The sequence below is a fragment of the Toxotes jaculatrix genome, chromosome 11 (assembly GCF_017976425.1).
Source record: "Toxotes jaculatrix isolate fToxJac2 chromosome 11, fToxJac2.pri, whole genome shotgun sequence".
Lineage (NCBI taxonomy): Eukaryota > Metazoa > Chordata > Actinopteri > Toxotidae > Toxotes > Toxotes jaculatrix.
Genome location: NC_054404.1, coordinates 16,299,603 through 16,315,141, shown reverse-complemented (window position 1 = coordinate 16,315,141; position 15,539 = coordinate 16,299,603). Strand labels below are relative to the sequence as shown.

The window sequence follows — 15,539 nt, the reverse complement described above, 5'->3', positions numbered from 1 at the left end:
TATATAGTCACAATATAGTCATATATAAGTTAAATCTTTGCTGTATATTGGGGACAAGTGACTTGTTTTTTTATTATTAATGGTGCATTATTATTATTATTATTATTATTATTACTCTTATTATTATTATTATTATTGTTTAATTTTCACTTTCAGTTTCCTTCCTCTTACATAAGCACGTGCCCATGCAAAACGATCTTTGTCTTCAACATCAACGGCATGTTCCTCGCGCGCCCTGTATCTCTGTGCCGATCAGGTACGTTGAAGTTATCTGATTAAAAATTGGTAAGGCGAGTACAACAACAGCCAGAGCACACTATGAGATTACTTTTAGCGTGGCCTTTGCTAGGACATGAGCGCCTTAGCGCAACACAACTGATTTTGGTAGCAAACATCAGCTAACGTTAGCTTGGACCAAAGATGCAGGCGACAGAAACAGGATGGTGAACTGTTCCGTACTTCCGTTTTTTTTTTGTGTTAGCCGCCGGTCGAGCAGAAGTTTGCTTCTTGTTTGGCCAGTAGTCGATAGGGTTTGTTTTGTTATATTTTATTTACACTGGAATGTTTGTAAACCGCGCATTGGTCTGTTTGCAGCAACGTCAATGCTATTTTTCGTCGAAATTTAATGTAACGCTAGGTGATCGGTTGATACTAGTTAAGTAGCATCGCTTTGCAGTAGCCGACGTTAGTTGTGGTTAGTTCTAAGTTAGCACGTATGCAGCGCGACGCCGGTAAGTCTAATGCGTTCCATGTATCACACAGTGTTACTAGGCTTTTACTTAAACTGACACTTCAAACGTTTTGCGCATGACCTACGATGTAAATGAGCGAGTGGTGGATTTTTGTCTTGTCTTTTCTAACGTCTTTGACTTTAAGGAACTTTAAGGAACTTTAAGGAAAATCGAGCGTCAATGCTACATATCCCAGAATAACGTTAAACAACCTGACAATAACATCCAGAATAAGACCGTCTCTATGTCTTTTCTTGTGGGATTTCTTGTCAGTGGATAGTTTATCGGCTGTAACATTCACAAACAGAAACACACTTTGTTTATATTTAATCTATTTGGACTCTGCGTTTCACAACACACAGCTCATCCACTCACTGAATGAAGATGAAGAGAGCCAGAGGCAGTGGTGATGAGGAGGGTCCCCGGCAGAATGGCTCTGGTGGACGCAGGAGAGGAGACCAGCAGCAAAGTGATGGGGATGAAGGTGACTCTACCTTCGGCCCCACTGACCTGCAGGACGACGACAACGACCCTGGCCTCAGGAGAGAAATTAGGAGCAAGTACAGAGACCTCATCAACTCTGTGCAACGTGAGTAAGACAGACAGGCAGGGCGAGGTTGTTGTTGTTGTTCTTTATGTGTTGACAGTTCTCTGATGTGTGTGCTTCTTGTGGGTTTGTTTTTCAGAGAATAGAGAGGATATGCTGAGTCCCTCCAACAACAGACTCACAGAAGTCTTAGAACAGGCCAACAGGCTTTTTAAAGATGGTATGTGCGATGCAACCACAGACATCTTGTATTTGGGCTGCAGGCCTGTGACTCTGCATGTAGAGAGGCATGCACAAACAACACGGTTGTGCAATCAGTAAACTGAAACTATGAGCTGTCTCATAGTGCTGTGCTTTGATTGTGATTCTGATTGTGATTCTGATTGTGTTTGCCCTGGGTGCCCTGGTTTTCCTCCCACTGTCCAAAGACATGCAAGTTAGTTTAATTGGCTACTCTAAATTGCACATTTATACGTTGTGTCATTTTGTATTTGTAGTTCCAGAATAATAATTCCTACGTGAATCACATGTCATTATCATCACCGAGCACTGTAGATTGATTAGTTTGATTTCACTGTGTGCCTCGGCAGTTCGGCAGGCGAGGGAAGCAGCTCTGGATGCCCAGCTCCTTGTTGTGGCCACGGACCTGGGAAAGGAGAAAGCCAGCCAACTGTTTGCTGAGGGCACTGCTTTCGATCCCACTGCTTTTGCTGAGCATCTTGTGGGTATATTTATTTTGTAAATACATTATGTTAATGTATATGAAATGTTTCACATTTGTAGACAAACATGCACACCCGTGCCTGGGGCAAGTGTCCTTTAACTGGAATGAGTATAAAATCCAAACCAACATAATACCTTCTCAGTGATATTATTATAGTGCTTCGGTTGTTTCCGTTGCTACTCTTATCCTGTACTTTATCTAAGCCAGTCGGTTCAGTGCCAAGGACCTTCAATGTACATACAGTATGACAGGCAGAGATATTCTCTGTTCATCAGCGTGAATAAGAGCAGTCATACCTGCTTTATAAATGTACCACATTAATGTAAAAAGTACTCAAAAAAACATTTCAGCTGTGTGAAAATAACTAAAAACACAGAAAGCAAAAATACAACATTGGCACTGTGTCATTTTAAGATACCTCCTTTATTCTGTATTCTGTAATGTCTCCTTTTATTGGCTGTTTATTCATCCAGATTTGAATTGTTGAGATTAAAATGTCTGCTCCAAGACATGACAGAGCTCCTTCTCATGCTGTTCAAGACAAAGAAAGTAGAAACATGATAATGACAATGTGAAAATATAATATTATACCATGTAAATAAAATCTGATTGCTTGCAGTGCAAACACCAATGCATCGTAGGCTGCAGTGATCATGTAGAGGTGTCTCTGCTTCTCTCACAGTTGTCCTTCATGGGTCTCAACCGGCTAGAGGACGGGGAGGACGAACAGAATGGTGCATCTGATGGCTACCTGCCCCAGGATGCCTGGCACAGAGTGGCCAGGAGGGCAGAGTGCTGTTTCAAGACAGCACCCTCCTTCCATTACATGTGAGTGCCTCAGCATGTGATACACAGCCACTTATGATGGGGATAGACGCAGTCACGGTGTCATGATATCTCCCAAAAAAAATCAGCATTTTGTTCTTGATTAAATTCTTCACAAGAGCAAGTGCACATCGAGCCTAAAGATTAAAACTATTAATTTGTAACAGGCATATTATTACTGCAATTATTATTTTTTAGCTTAATTTTTGCACTTCCCGTTTTATTACTTTCCCACAGCAGTATTTTTTGTCTCAAGCCTTTTTTTCCCTGCGATTCTTTTGATCAGGATGGGCTCGTTCCATGCAGAGCCGCCTCCTCCAAAGCAAAGGATAGAAAGGCAAAGGAAAGCACCCAGCAAGGAAGCCAAAAGGATAATGCCCACTCAGGTATCTAAGCTTAAACTCCCATGGCCCCAGTTATCTACATGCATGTCACTATGACTTAGCAAATAGTTACGAGTATGAGCAATGTCTAACGCAAGATACCCTTACTACTTTCTGCATTACGTTCTTGTTGTCTGTCAGCTGAAGAAAATGGATGAGTCCCATCAAGAAGCAACAGAGAAAGAGGTGGAAAGGATCCTAGGATACCTGAAGAGTTACTACCAAGATGATCGTGAGTTTAAAGTTGACCTGGTGGACATTAACATTTCATCATTGTGTAATTTATTATTTGCTCACGTGTCTCTGTTTCTATTTCAGCAACGTCACCGATATCGTATTACGAGTTTGTCATTGACCCCAACTCCTTTTCCCGGACAGTAGAGAACATTTTCCACACGTCTTTTCTAATCAGGGTGAGCTGCCTGTGCTGAAGTTTGTTTAAACTGAGTTTGTCTGCCCTCTGGTGATTGTTAGAAGGTATGACAGCATTGTCTGTGTTGCAGGACGGTTTGGCACGGATGTATCTGGATAATGCCAAACTGCCATGTATAGGTGAGACGATGTAACATGTAGTTGTATTATTCTGGCCATGGAAAAACAAAGAAAGCATCTTTATGTAAATTGTTGTGTGTTTTTGTGTCACTGATAGCTCCTGTAGAGGAGGGAGAGGTGGAAGCAGGAGGATCATGCAGCCGTAAACAGTGCATCATCTCTATCAGCCCAAAGATGTGGAAGGTTAGCAAGTTTTAGCCTCAACACAAAACACCTAGTCGTGCATCAACACAAGGCTGACTATAAATATTCTTCTTTTATGTCTTTGGTCGGGATTTTATTATATAACCATTTGTCCTTTCCCAGGAGCTCATAGATGCCTTCGACATCAGAGACACAATGATTCAGCCTTCAAACACGCAGAATGAGTGAGGGACCCTGCCACTTTGTGTTAGCTAAAACATAAATTGTTTTTAAGTGTGTTGCTTTTCTTTTATGTCTACATACTGACAGAATTTGCAAAGACCAAATTTCAATGTAGATTATACATTTTGTTTTAATTTTTTTTTTTTTTTTTTTTTTACTGTTTTTAGATGTTTCAATAATTAAAGAGAAAGAAGATAAAACTGGTACTGTTTAATTTAAGCATGTTAATAGCAGGCGTTGAACACTGTTGTCAACATAATATACTCTATATATTTCTAGCATTTGAGCTTTAAATATTTGGAGCCACTGTAACAGTGAGGCACAACTTCAAACATAAGGTTGATTTTAAACGATAAAATAGCCGAGGCCTGGTTATGATCGCGTGTGGTTATGATTATTTGTGTCGACCTTCTTGAGCAAAACTTCTCTTGAAACGTGTCTGTGTATCTTTACCCTAGTTACTGTAAACACTGCAACATGTCATGCGATACTACTGCGCAGAAAATTTTAAAGCAGTTTTGATTTTTTTTTATGCTATTGAATGGTGATGACAAATAGGGAATTTGGAAATTCAAAGAAAGAAAGAAAGAAAAAGCCTTTATTCTTGAAGTCTTAATTGTGTAGTTTTGTATGTATAACAATATAAGATATTGCAAGGATTGATATTTCAGCTCTCACAAAACATGAAATTATTCCTTCTGTTTTTGTTGTTTTGGTGTGAGTGAACACACTGGTATCATCATCATGATGATGTATCACCCATCCTTGCCATCTCCTGGGTCTTTTAAAGGCACAGGCACCCTTTAATGCTGCCTCCCATCTCTTCCTCTCTCCTTCTCGGAGCATTTTTTCCCTCCAAAGCGGTGCTTCAGTCTGCTCGCCCGTGCAGTGGTCTGAGGCTAAGCTGCATATGAGGCTGGAGAGAGTAGCTCCCTTTCTCACACTCACATTTGATAAGGTTGGATTCCTTATGTAATATAGATTTTTTTATATAACAATGGCTTGAAAATATATGTCACAGGCGCACCACGGGCAATGCAGTGCAGAGCATTTATTAGTCACTGAGGCACACACTCGTGCAGACACAGAGGCGTGCGCACACACACTCTCTCTGTAGCTTCAGCAGAGATCTGCCTGCTTTGGCAATGCTGAGTCTGACTGATAACGATGCAGTTCTGCAGAAAGGTGCTCTGCCAGCCGTGTAATGCCAGAGTCACTTCACCAGAGGAGGACATGGAATACAAGATGGGGAGCTGCATTGGAATCTCAAACAGCCAGGTAAACAGTGGAGAGGGAGTGTGCTGGACAGAGGCTGTGTGCGGCGTAGCATCAGTGCCTGTCTGATTGAACAGGGACAGTGTGCAGGAGGAAGCAGAATAGATTTCACCGGTCAAGAGCTGAGTCTTTTTTTCAGGCAACGGCAGAGAGTTAGAAGGTGTACTCCGGTATTGGAGGAGGGGCGACGTCAGCAGGGATAAGGAGCTGTGGAGACGGAGGGCAGAGGGTGAGGAAGGGAGGAGCTGAGCATAAAAGGGTGAGAGGGTGATGCTGGTTGTAGTGGAGGAAGATGGGAGGCAGGTTGACGAATCCTAAAGAAAACAGATGATGAAAATGTATTAGATTCACTCAGATAAAAGCCTGAGTGACAGTTGAGAAAGGAGAAGGCAAAGCAGAATGGGAGATGTTTATGCTGAGAGTGTGCTGTGATGTCTGTTGGAAACAGAGCTGAGCAAATCAGTGTTATTTATAGGGACGATAAGCCTGCTCTCAATCACTGACTGAGCGCTCAGCTGAAGATGGCTTGTGATGATATCAGATAATAGAGGATCCAAAACACTTTATGAATCTGTACATTCTGTTCCTGTTTGCATGGTTGCTTTTTGTACTCTTTGTTGTAGCAGACTTGTGGCTGTGTGAGTGCATTTCAGTGGCTGTCCTCACATTTCAATCACTGTCTACTTTAGAGAGACACAGCTGAAGGGAGAAGGGAGGCGTTCCCCAAGCTGAAGATGAGGTGATGAATGAATGTAAAAGGTTTGGAGAGATACAAAGCAAAGTTACAAGAACGTTAGAGCAGCGTCTGCAGCCTTTTACATGATCAGTCATGGGGCCAGGAGACCTGACACCTCATCCTCCTGTCTGTCCAGCATGCCTGTTTGTTTACAGTGTTGCCCTAGAACTAGTGTCTCCCTTCCAACTGACTGACAGGCCTCCTGAGCCTGTCAGAGCAGGTGAGCCCCCACCCACCCGTCCACCCACCCTAAAGCAGACATGGCCTCCCCAGCTCCTGTTCGGTCTCCTCCCCTCGGTCCTCTGCCCACTTCTGTTCCCGTCCTGTGTCCACCCTTCGTCCTCTCCTCCCACTCAACGTGCAATGCAAAAAATAGCAACAGAGAGGCCGGGGCTCCTCAGAGGAGAGGACAGAAACAAACACTGGCCTTGAGTCCGGCAGTAAACACATTGGAGGTGTTTGTCAAAAGCTTGAAGCAGACACTGTGTGTGGAGCAGTCTCTTGTTTGCAGTGGTGAGTAGTTTATGAGTTGCAGCATTGGTACAGGTTTGGGGTAATTGATTTGGTTGGTCAGGTGGAGGAGAGTTAGTATATGAAAATAGAAGGTTAAACTGTTAGAGCTTGTATTGAAATTTGTGTGAGCGTGTTTTGCTTCTATTAACATTTTGTTTGATGTATTGTGATGATTTCAATCTATTTACTATAACTGCCCAGGCCAGGTGGATGAACATGGTTTAAACCACGACTTCATCTACTGCACAGTACGCCCACTCCTTGCTCTCTTACCTGGCTTAATTACATTATTTATCTGACACATACAATATTCTATGCTATAAGAAATTACATTAGAAATACAGCATTTGGTTTAGTTTAGAGGTTGTGTTCCTGCTTGGTGTTTGTGCCGGTGGAGGGGTCAGACACGGGGCAGGAAACAGTAACCTCATACTGTAGGTGTCTAAGCAAAGATACACACTGTTCATCCAAACCCAAGAGCTTAAAAGATGGCTCATGTTGAGTGATGGACAGGCCGATGATGAGGTGAGAAGAGGCCTGGCAACAGTCTAATGGTATGATTTGTCCCCCAGTGCTTTGGGTGCTGCCAGAAAGCTCCAAAACACTGCTGCCAATTAAAGTACACACACGTCTGCAGGGAGCAGGCTGAAATTACACCCCATTCACACAAATAGCAAGCAGGCAGGCACAGGAGATGAGCTGCCACACTACAGAATATTAGGAGAAAAGCAGATAATCATTTTCTCACAGCATTATCAGTGAAAATCCTCACAATCTAAAGATAATAATTCAAGAGTCAAAAAACAAATTAATGGTTCATAACTGGAAAAAAAGCAACCTCTACTCTTGATTGTAAATGAAGTGTGAATGACAAATTGTGCACAAGACTGGAATAAAGTCTAACAGCAGTGGACAGGGTCGATCTCTATTTATAAAGTCTTACATATTCAGGTCAGTGCTTTCTGACTAAACACAGTCCCTACAGTCATATCAGGAATGCACAAACAGCCACTCTATGGCACTGTGTGCTTACTGCTCTGCTACAATGCGTTCAGTAAATGTTCATATGAGAGAAAGAAAGACGACTGTCAGAGATAGAGAGGGTAATGAAAGTGGCTCTACCCGTATTTGATATAAAGTCAGTCCCTGTTTAGAAGCTGCTGCGCTTTTCTTCAGATAATTTAAATGTCTTCACAATGTCTTTCTAAACTGTAATGTTTATATGGAGACTGCAAATTGGATTAAAGAAGCTCCTGGATTATTTTAATTGTCTCAATCCCACCTCGTGTTCAATAACAGACTGAACACTGCTCAAAGCCAAGAGATGGCACAATCTGTCATTTACCCCACGAGGATTACCTTAGGGGATTACCCAGCCTCAGTCACTGTGTCAATATGCTACAGTCACTCAGTCACATCACATGTACAAACACAAAGTGACCGACTGCATGTGTAGATGTTCTTATTGCTGATTTGGACCAGAGGGCACCTGCTGGTTGTGGTAATTAATTGCAGCAGGAGCTGAATTTGTCTAATGTACCCTTCAAATAATCTGTAGAGTCCACTTTTAGAATTGCAGGATAGCTCTTATGTGAAGATGCTGTTTTTCCTGCTTTTTAAGCCCACATCAGCAGAGGTAAAGCCTGCACTTTGGTCCTGGGGGGAGGTTTTGCATCACAGGTCCCTAATCTCTAAAACAACACACGCACTTACCCTTCTCTCTCCCTGCTGGTTCAACCTCATACCAAAGAGCTCTAATCCTGTGGAGCATGAGTCTGTGACCACTGAGGGGACCACAGTTCCCCTATTCACTCTGTCCATCTCTCTCAGTCTCTCTTTGCTCAACCTGGGGATGGCTGACTTCTGATGGTCCTTCTTCTGCTAGTGTCTTTCAGCCAGCTGATGTGAGGGGGGGGTGCCCGTTGGTTTGGGCAGTTGTGGCCCTGCAGCTGGCTGAGCCATGGGGAACGAGAGCAGCACAACTGAGGCGTTGGTAAGGCCAAGCTTGCTGGCACTGGAGGGCTGGGATTGCTACTTGCTGCCCCCCACCTGTGCTTCGGCTATACCGTACATACCTTAAACTCTTTCATGCACGGACAACTAACACAACTAACACTTACTCGCATGATTACGAACTGTTACAAACTGTCAGTCGAACACATGGGATGTCCGTGGAGCTGTAGACTTAGTATGCATTCCTGTGCTTAATTGAGGCTTGTCTAATAAGCATTTAGATAACACGTCTTGTTCTGTTTTATAATTAACCTGTGAGTTCAACGTTAGATGTTTACGCTATGACTTCCAAGCTGTGCCATGACCTATGTTTACCGCTACACACTCTGAAACTTCAAGGCTTGCTGCTTGCTTTCTTTCTTTCAGCTTATAAAAATTCATCTCTCCTATGATGGTTGGAAAGCTGTTATCCATTATATGCCTCCAGTTTGCATGTGGACAAGAAAGGTTGTTGCAGTTAACTTGTCTTTTTTGTTTTGGTAACAGCAATCACAAAAAAGACAGCTATAGAAAAAAAACAGTCATTTCCACATGTGACTGGAGGACTTCAGCCGTGGAATTCAGGATTAACCTAATAGGATTAACATAAACATTTGTCTCATGAGCTATAGACTCCACAAACCTTGTACAGTGGAGTTCACTGGATGTGACTGTAGACTTTAACACTGTTAGTCTTGTCTCAAAAAACAATGGTGATTTGTTTTCTGTGCATTAGTGCATACCGCCATGGCTATATACTGTACAATAGGTTTTTACCCCTAAAGATCTCTTTCATTCCCCATTACAGCCAGAAGAGGGCGCTCCAGAGAATGTTGTTCTATTTCCACCACAGGAAAATCAAAATGATTCCTCACAGGTACATTGCACATGCATTGTGTGTGTGTGTGTGTGTGTGTGTGTGTGTGTGTGTGTGTGTGTGTGTGTGTGTGTGTGTGCTTCAGAGAGTATTAGCTTGTGTTTACTGGTTGGTGACATATTTAATACATCTTTTCACAGTAAGCAGAGAGAAGAATCAGTAAACTGATTTTGTTATGGTGCTCAACAGCGCAGTTAAAATTTCCTCCCTGCCTGCTCTTAGTTATTTTGAAGCTCAAAATCAGAAAATGTGTCTTTAAACTCACACAGACATAGTGCAGCCAGGGGGGAAAAGGGTTATACAGTGAAAATAAGCAGATTTCTAAACCTCTCATACCTTCCTCATTTATGATCATCCCTTCAGGCGAGGTGTGCTGCAATGAGCCAGTTAGATGTGGTTTATTTTTATTCCCTTTGACATCATAGTTAATAATGTGAATGACATCGGAAAATGCATCCTCGAGGCTTGTGATTCCTTGTGACTGCAACACTCTTCACTACCCTTATCTGGTTTTATGACCTGGTTGTGTATTTTGCATATTTGTACTATGTATATATATATATATATATTTTTTTTTTTTTTGAGGAAATAATAATAAGAAAGCAGATAAAATAAATCCACAGAAGATAGTGCTTATATTCTGAACAGCTTAATATCCTGCGGATAATCAGCCACAGGAGACACTTCACCATAAAGGTGAAAATATTAAATGTTTCTTGAGAGTCAAACTGGCTGTTTAAATGGTGAGTGGGAACTTTCACGTCCATGTGTACCGATGAAGAGGATGTCACACCTTTGTAACACAGGGAGGTCAAAGTTGGGTGAGAAAGGAGCTTTCATGATGCAGGAGGATGTTGTGTGTCTCTGTGTGCACGTAGCCATGTGTGCATGTAACCAAAGCTTTATGGAGTGTAACCCGATCCTCTCTGCGGGGGTCACTGCAGGTCTGACCCTTGGCCTAATTCCCAGCATTCACCTGCAGAGGCACTGTCAGTCAGTCAGTCAGTGCAGCCAGCCAGAAGACACAGCAGCAAGGGGAAGGCGGGGGTGGGAGGAGGCAGGAGCAGAGGTGGATGGGGAAGGACTGAATAACAAAAAGAGGGAAGGGAGATAGGAGGAGGAGGAGGGGATAGAGAGGGAGCTGAGTGGAAAGAGTTTACAGGAGAGGGGGAGGAGAATTGTCAGCACTTCCCTGTGGCCAGCCCAGTCAAGTCAGTCTCAGTCTCAGCAGCAAGCACTGTGTTTGTCAGTGCGTGGTAGTGTAGTGTTTCCAGACTCTACACACACACACTGCAAAAAACAGAGGAGGCTCATGGAAATTTAACAGGGGAGCGGCAGCAGCAGAGGACAGGACAAGACTGTGGAAAGGAGGAGGAGGAGGAAGTTAGCTGAGTCAGTACAGGAGAGGGGAGGGAGCGTCAGCAGCATGTGTTGCAGCATGTTTGTGTCGTCGTCGGCCCCCTTCAAAACACAGAGCCCTACAGAGGCTGCCTGTACACTGAGCAAGGTAGAAGGGTAGCAGAGGAGCTGCACTGCACTGTAGAGTCACCTTCAGCACAGTGGAGCACACTGCTGGGTAAGTGCAACACAGAGATGATGGGATGAAGCTTAAATGGTGTGTAATCAGGGGAGATATATGCATTGTTTCACACAGGACAAGCGGAATCTGTGTAATGTTTCTCGTCATGTGAGGGTCTGTTCCTGCTTAGCACTGCTGTCTTCTCTCTGTTTACTACAGTCATGTGTAAAGCATTAAAGTTTTGTTAGCACATGGACACTGACCCGTTCAATTAGCAGTATGACTTACTGACCGACTGTTGGACAAGTAGCAGTTTCCAGGCAACATCAGCTTGCTTTCTGTTTTGTTCCTGCGGGTTAATTAATAACAGACAGTGCTTTCTGTGTGGGGGTCAGACTAACTGAAACAAGGCCTGTGCTTTTCCACCTCACATGTCTCTACAATGACCCTACTAATGGCCTTTTAAAGGGCCAATTATATAGGGAATGGCTGTTGGCTGTAAACTTGGGCACGCTTCGCTTACTGTTGCTGTTCCTCATCGTTCTGTCTGAACTTTTTTGAGCTGATTTCAGTGTGGAGGTTAGTCTGTTGTGTGCACCATACATTTACAGTTTCCACTCTGACAAGGTGAGAGAGCTCAGGCAGGAAACAGGAAACCCAAGACACGTCAACATAAAGCTATCTCATGATAAAACTGCGTTTGTCTCTGCATGCGTGACTGTTAAGGTGTGGAAGGATTGTTTTTTTTAAATCTGATTATGTAACATTAATAGAGAAAATAACATCAATAGGTAGATCACAGGCGTTCAGAGTGACACTCTTACCTGCAGAAGCACTTTTTTTGGCCTCAGTTTCTTTCTTTCTGAGATTCTTTAATGTTTTATGTTTTTTTTTTTCTAAAAATGTGGAGCCAGGTTTCTTTTGAAAAGAAGCATAGCAGGAGTAGTCTAAAATAGTACTTGTAAAAATAACCTAATATGATTTGAGCTTTGCATACACAGATGTGAAGAGAGAGGCTTCACATAATTGACCAACATTTTCGTAAAATCAGTCGTAAAGATTTGAACTATTTGTTATTCTTGTGTTTGTGTTAGCACCATTTGTGTTTATGAGGGAGCAAACAGATCCTCCTCCTGAGCTGCATGTGTCACACAAAGAAAGCTCTTTGTAGTGGTGACACAGGTGAGGCCGGTGACTCAGAGCCTCCCCACTACTCACACAGCTTTACTATTTAATCTGTCTCCAGTAACAGCATCCAGTAAGTACACCAGTGAGGTGAAACTAGAGCAAGAGGTGACATTTTGTTGTCCAGGTTGAAGGAGGAGTGCAACATTTAATTGTTTTTTGGCTCAACAAAAAAAAAAAAAAAGTGTTTTAAAGAATTAATTTCATCTTAACTTCCTCTTGTCATGATAGTCACCTCTGCCTGTGTGCAGCCATGCTGTCTACTACTGGTTCATAAATAATGAATGAACAGATTCATTTCTGAATCTCAGCTCGATCCACAATGGACAGCATCACCACAGCCATGTTATATCCTTCTGGACTCAAGCTGTCAAATGAACTCACACCCTAATTCACTAAAAACAGGCTCTCTCAGAAAGAAACAGCTCACACACACATTCCATACTGGAAGGGCCACGATATATCTGCACGTTTGCATGTGTCTGTGCAAGTGCAGATCTGTCACCTGTGCACCTCACACCTTTACATGTGAGTGGGTGAAATAGGGGAAAAACATTTCCACCTCTGTAAACTGAGGCAGGCTGTGCAGGAGAAATTCCATCACACAGTGGGTCCACAGTTGAATGTTGTGAAATCAAGGGACATCTTAACCATTTACTCATAATGGAAAGAATTAAAGACTGCAAAATGTCTTATCTACTTTAGACAATTATTACACCACATGTCTTATCATGCTTGTCACAGTCCAACAGGACCGGTTTGTCTTTAATGATTATTTTTACTCCCTGCGTAAAAATGCTTTGACACCTGGCGAAGAAATATTATAGCAGACTTTCTTGTGAGGTGTTTCTAAGGCGGAAAACAGCAAACAGTCTAATAAATTACCTGCTTCTTTTTTTTTTCAGATGATCAAGAGTAGAGTGTAAACAAAGCTGCAGAGATTAGGCCCATGCAGTGAGCCTGGCACAATGCTGGAAATAATCCTTTAATTTCAGTAACAGCAAAGGAAAAACAAGTAGAGAGACAAAGATAAGGTGTTTGAATGGAAGAGGCATACTCCAGTCTATGTGACCTATGCATTAGGCTATTACACAAACAACACTTTTAACACCTTAATAGTTTAACACGTGGGTGGAGTTATTTGTTCATGATGTTTGGCTTTGAGCATTAAATCTGTCGGTGTTCCCATGTTTGCCCAGAACATGCTCACACTTGTTTAAACACACACTCTATCATGCGTAGAACTGCAGAGAATCCGGCATGTAGCTCACTACAGTTATGTTTCACTGTCCCACAGGCTGAAGCTCAGTCTGAGGGTTTGACCCAGACGGATGACAGAACGCTGCTAACCGAAGCCTCCACCAGCCAGCAGAACCTGCTGTCCCAACCAGTGCTCCCAGACGTCCCAGTCATCACCGGAGTGGAGGAGAGCAGAGGTGCAGCTGAAGACCAGAGGGACAAGGAGGAGCTTGAGTTTCCCCATGACCTGCTGCCCAGTCTAGACTTCAGCAGTGAGCTCAATATCTGGGAGTCCTCCCTAGGGTAAGTTGAGGGGTTATACACACACACACACACACATGAATACACCATTTCTTTCATAATGTCACCATAAAACCATAATTTGAACCACAGAAAGAAGAAAGACAAGTTTCTTCTTGGCTTTTGGTGGCTGTTACAGTTCTTAGGAACTGTGAATCATGTAAATAACTACCGTTGTTTGCATTCCTTGTCTACTTCCTGAAAAAAGAAATACAGCGGGAGAGTGAAACCAGTGCGTTTTCTTGGATCTCTATGTTAGATACACAATAGATTTGGTGTCACTGTGTATCATAACGAGTTTTGGAGGCCTTGAAATTTTCTCAGTCAGCTTCTTATTATGAGCAATAAGGTCCAACAGTTTTCTGCCGCAGCCTCATGAAAGATATCTGAGCTTTTGTCCTTGGTTTTCTGACTGTTTTACAGTGGGTGGGGTTCAGTATGAAAAAGGGGACATGACATGTTTCTGTGCACCAGTCAGAGCTTAGCAACATTTGGATAAAGACGTGATGACAGTTGTATCTCTTAATAAAAAATAAGTTATGTTCTACAAAGTAAAGGAAAAAAAAGTCCGTTATAAAGAAAAAAATATCATAGCATTATTGCATTGCTGTGTAATGATATATTGTATGTTTATTTTGCTTGATTTATGACTGTAAGGGAACAGAGTTGTACCAATTGCTCAGTTAAGGTGAAAGTTATCTGACATTGATTTGTTCCATGTGTGAATGTGTGCAGAACTAGCTCAGGTGAAAGGAAATGTGAGCAGGTGAACCCTCTGCTGGCGGGCCTGCAGCATCACATGGAAGTCAGTCGACCACTGGTGATTCTAGATACAAGGTATCACGTGATGATGGGGGACGGCGCGGCATCTGCTGTGGGAGTGTGGTCAGCAGTAGACTGCTTTATAAAGTTTGAAAGCAGGAAGCATGGAGTGGAACGAAAACATGACAGGATGAGCGTGTTTCTAACTTATACTTGAGTGTGATGGATATCACAGTTTGGGTGTTGTCTGTTTAAGCAGCTTGGCTTGAGGCGTAGTCATTTGTTTTGTTTCATGCTTGGTTAAATTATCTACAGGGTGACTCTATGTTTGGCATCAAACGTTGCCTGACATTCTGCTTTTGTCTGAGTGCTGAATTAAAGTGCACTAATTCTTTTGAGGCTTGAATGTGATCTGAGTCTTTGCAGAAGTATGATTATTATTGCTCGTTCTGTAAAACTGTGAATTTGAAATAAGTATTGTGAAAACTTTCACTGGAAAGATTAAAATTCTTAACTTGCAGAAAAGAAAAAAGATAAAAATCCTGATTTTTAAACCACAAACCACAAAGTAAGAGGACATACACAGTCCATTACTGTGAGAAGCACCTGTTCTTCTACACCTCAGGTAGATTTGACAGGAAACAGGTAGTATCACAGCAAAACTTGTCAGCTGCACACAGTTTAATCTATTTCGTTGCTCCACCCTTTAAGTAAGGAGTGCCAGGTGAATTAGATACAGGCCTGAGTGGAAGTTCAGTGAGGTGATGTTGCAGGCAGAGATTGTGCTTAGAAGGAAATGACAGAGCATTTATGGAGCAATCACGTAAGGTTTGTATAAACCAATCACATGCAGTGACTCATATATAAAGTGATGTTATTTTTCCACTTTATTTATTTGCATCTGGACATTGATAACGGCTGTTGCCATAGCTGTATTAGAAAAATAGATAAGGAGATGTGCGGGGGAGATTTTCAGATAACAGCTGTTGACTTTAATAGGAATGTAACTTATC

General features: G+C 42.4%; 2 protein-coding genes across 16 annotated transcripts in view; both read left to right on the top strand.

Annotated features, from left to right (window-relative positions):
- Positions 1 to 172: 172 nt before the first annotated feature.
- Positions 173 to 4,725, top strand: nsmce4a (NSE4 homolog A, SMC5-SMC6 complex component). 3 transcript variants are annotated; one of them, XM_041049918.1, is made up of 11 exons: positions 173 to 256; positions 1,094 to 1,320; positions 1,418 to 1,498; positions 1,869 to 1,999; positions 2,685 to 2,830; positions 3,114 to 3,213; positions 3,352 to 3,442; positions 3,529 to 3,623; positions 3,714 to 3,762; positions 3,860 to 3,945; positions 4,069 to 4,725. In XM_041049918.1, exons 2-11 carry the CDS (start codon positions 1,110 to 1,112, stop codon positions 4,132 to 4,134), a joined length of 1,056 nt encoding a protein of 351 aa, XP_040905852.1. In that variant the 5' UTR covers positions 173 to 256; positions 1,094 to 1,109; the 3' UTR covers positions 4,135 to 4,725. The 3 variants fall into 3 exon arrangements, with proteins under 3 accessions (XP_040905852.1, XP_040905853.1, XP_040905850.1); XM_041049919.1 differs by lacking the exon at positions 173 to 256 and adding an exon at positions 351 to 530; XM_041049916.1 differs by lacking the exon at positions 173 to 256 and adding an exon at positions 537 to 731.
- A 968-nt stretch (positions 4,726 to 5,693) lies between these two features.
- The window catches only part of tacc2 (transforming, acidic coiled-coil containing protein 2), a 48,526-nt gene continuing 38,680 nt past the window's right edge, over positions 5,694 to 15,539 (top strand). For 4 of the 13 annotated variants that reach the window (XM_041050527.1, XM_041050535.1, XM_041050532.1 and 1 more), the window contains exons 1-5: positions 5,697 to 6,652; positions 8,538 to 8,645; positions 9,453 to 9,521; positions 13,523 to 13,767; positions 14,500 to 14,601. In XM_041050527.1, the coding sequence (XP_040906461.1) occupies positions 8,613 to 8,645; positions 9,453 to 9,521; positions 13,523 to 13,767; positions 14,500 to 14,601 (449 nt within the window). In that variant the 5' untranslated portion in view covers positions 5,697 to 6,652; positions 8,538 to 8,612. Of the gene's footprint in view, positions 6,653 to 8,537; positions 8,646 to 9,452; positions 9,522 to 10,776; positions 11,098 to 13,522; positions 13,768 to 14,499; positions 14,602 to 15,539 lie in introns of those variants that run through there. The other 9 variants (XM_041050528.1, XM_041050534.1, XM_041050526.1 and 6 more) reach the window with 5 other exon arrangements.

Coding starts and splice junctions, on each gene's coding strand:
- nsmce4a (XM_041049918.1), top strand. CDS start 1,110: ATGAAGATGAAGAGAGCCAGAGGCAGTGGTGATGAGGAGGGTCCCCGG. Junction 2,000..2,684: donor CTGCTTTTGCTGAGCATCTT/GTGGGTATATTT, acceptor CTTCTCTCACAG/TTGTCCTTCATGGGTCTCAA. Junction 3,214..3,351: donor AAAGGATAATGCCCACTCAG/GTATCTAAGCTT, acceptor GTTGTCTGTCAG/CTGAAGAAAATGGATGAGTC.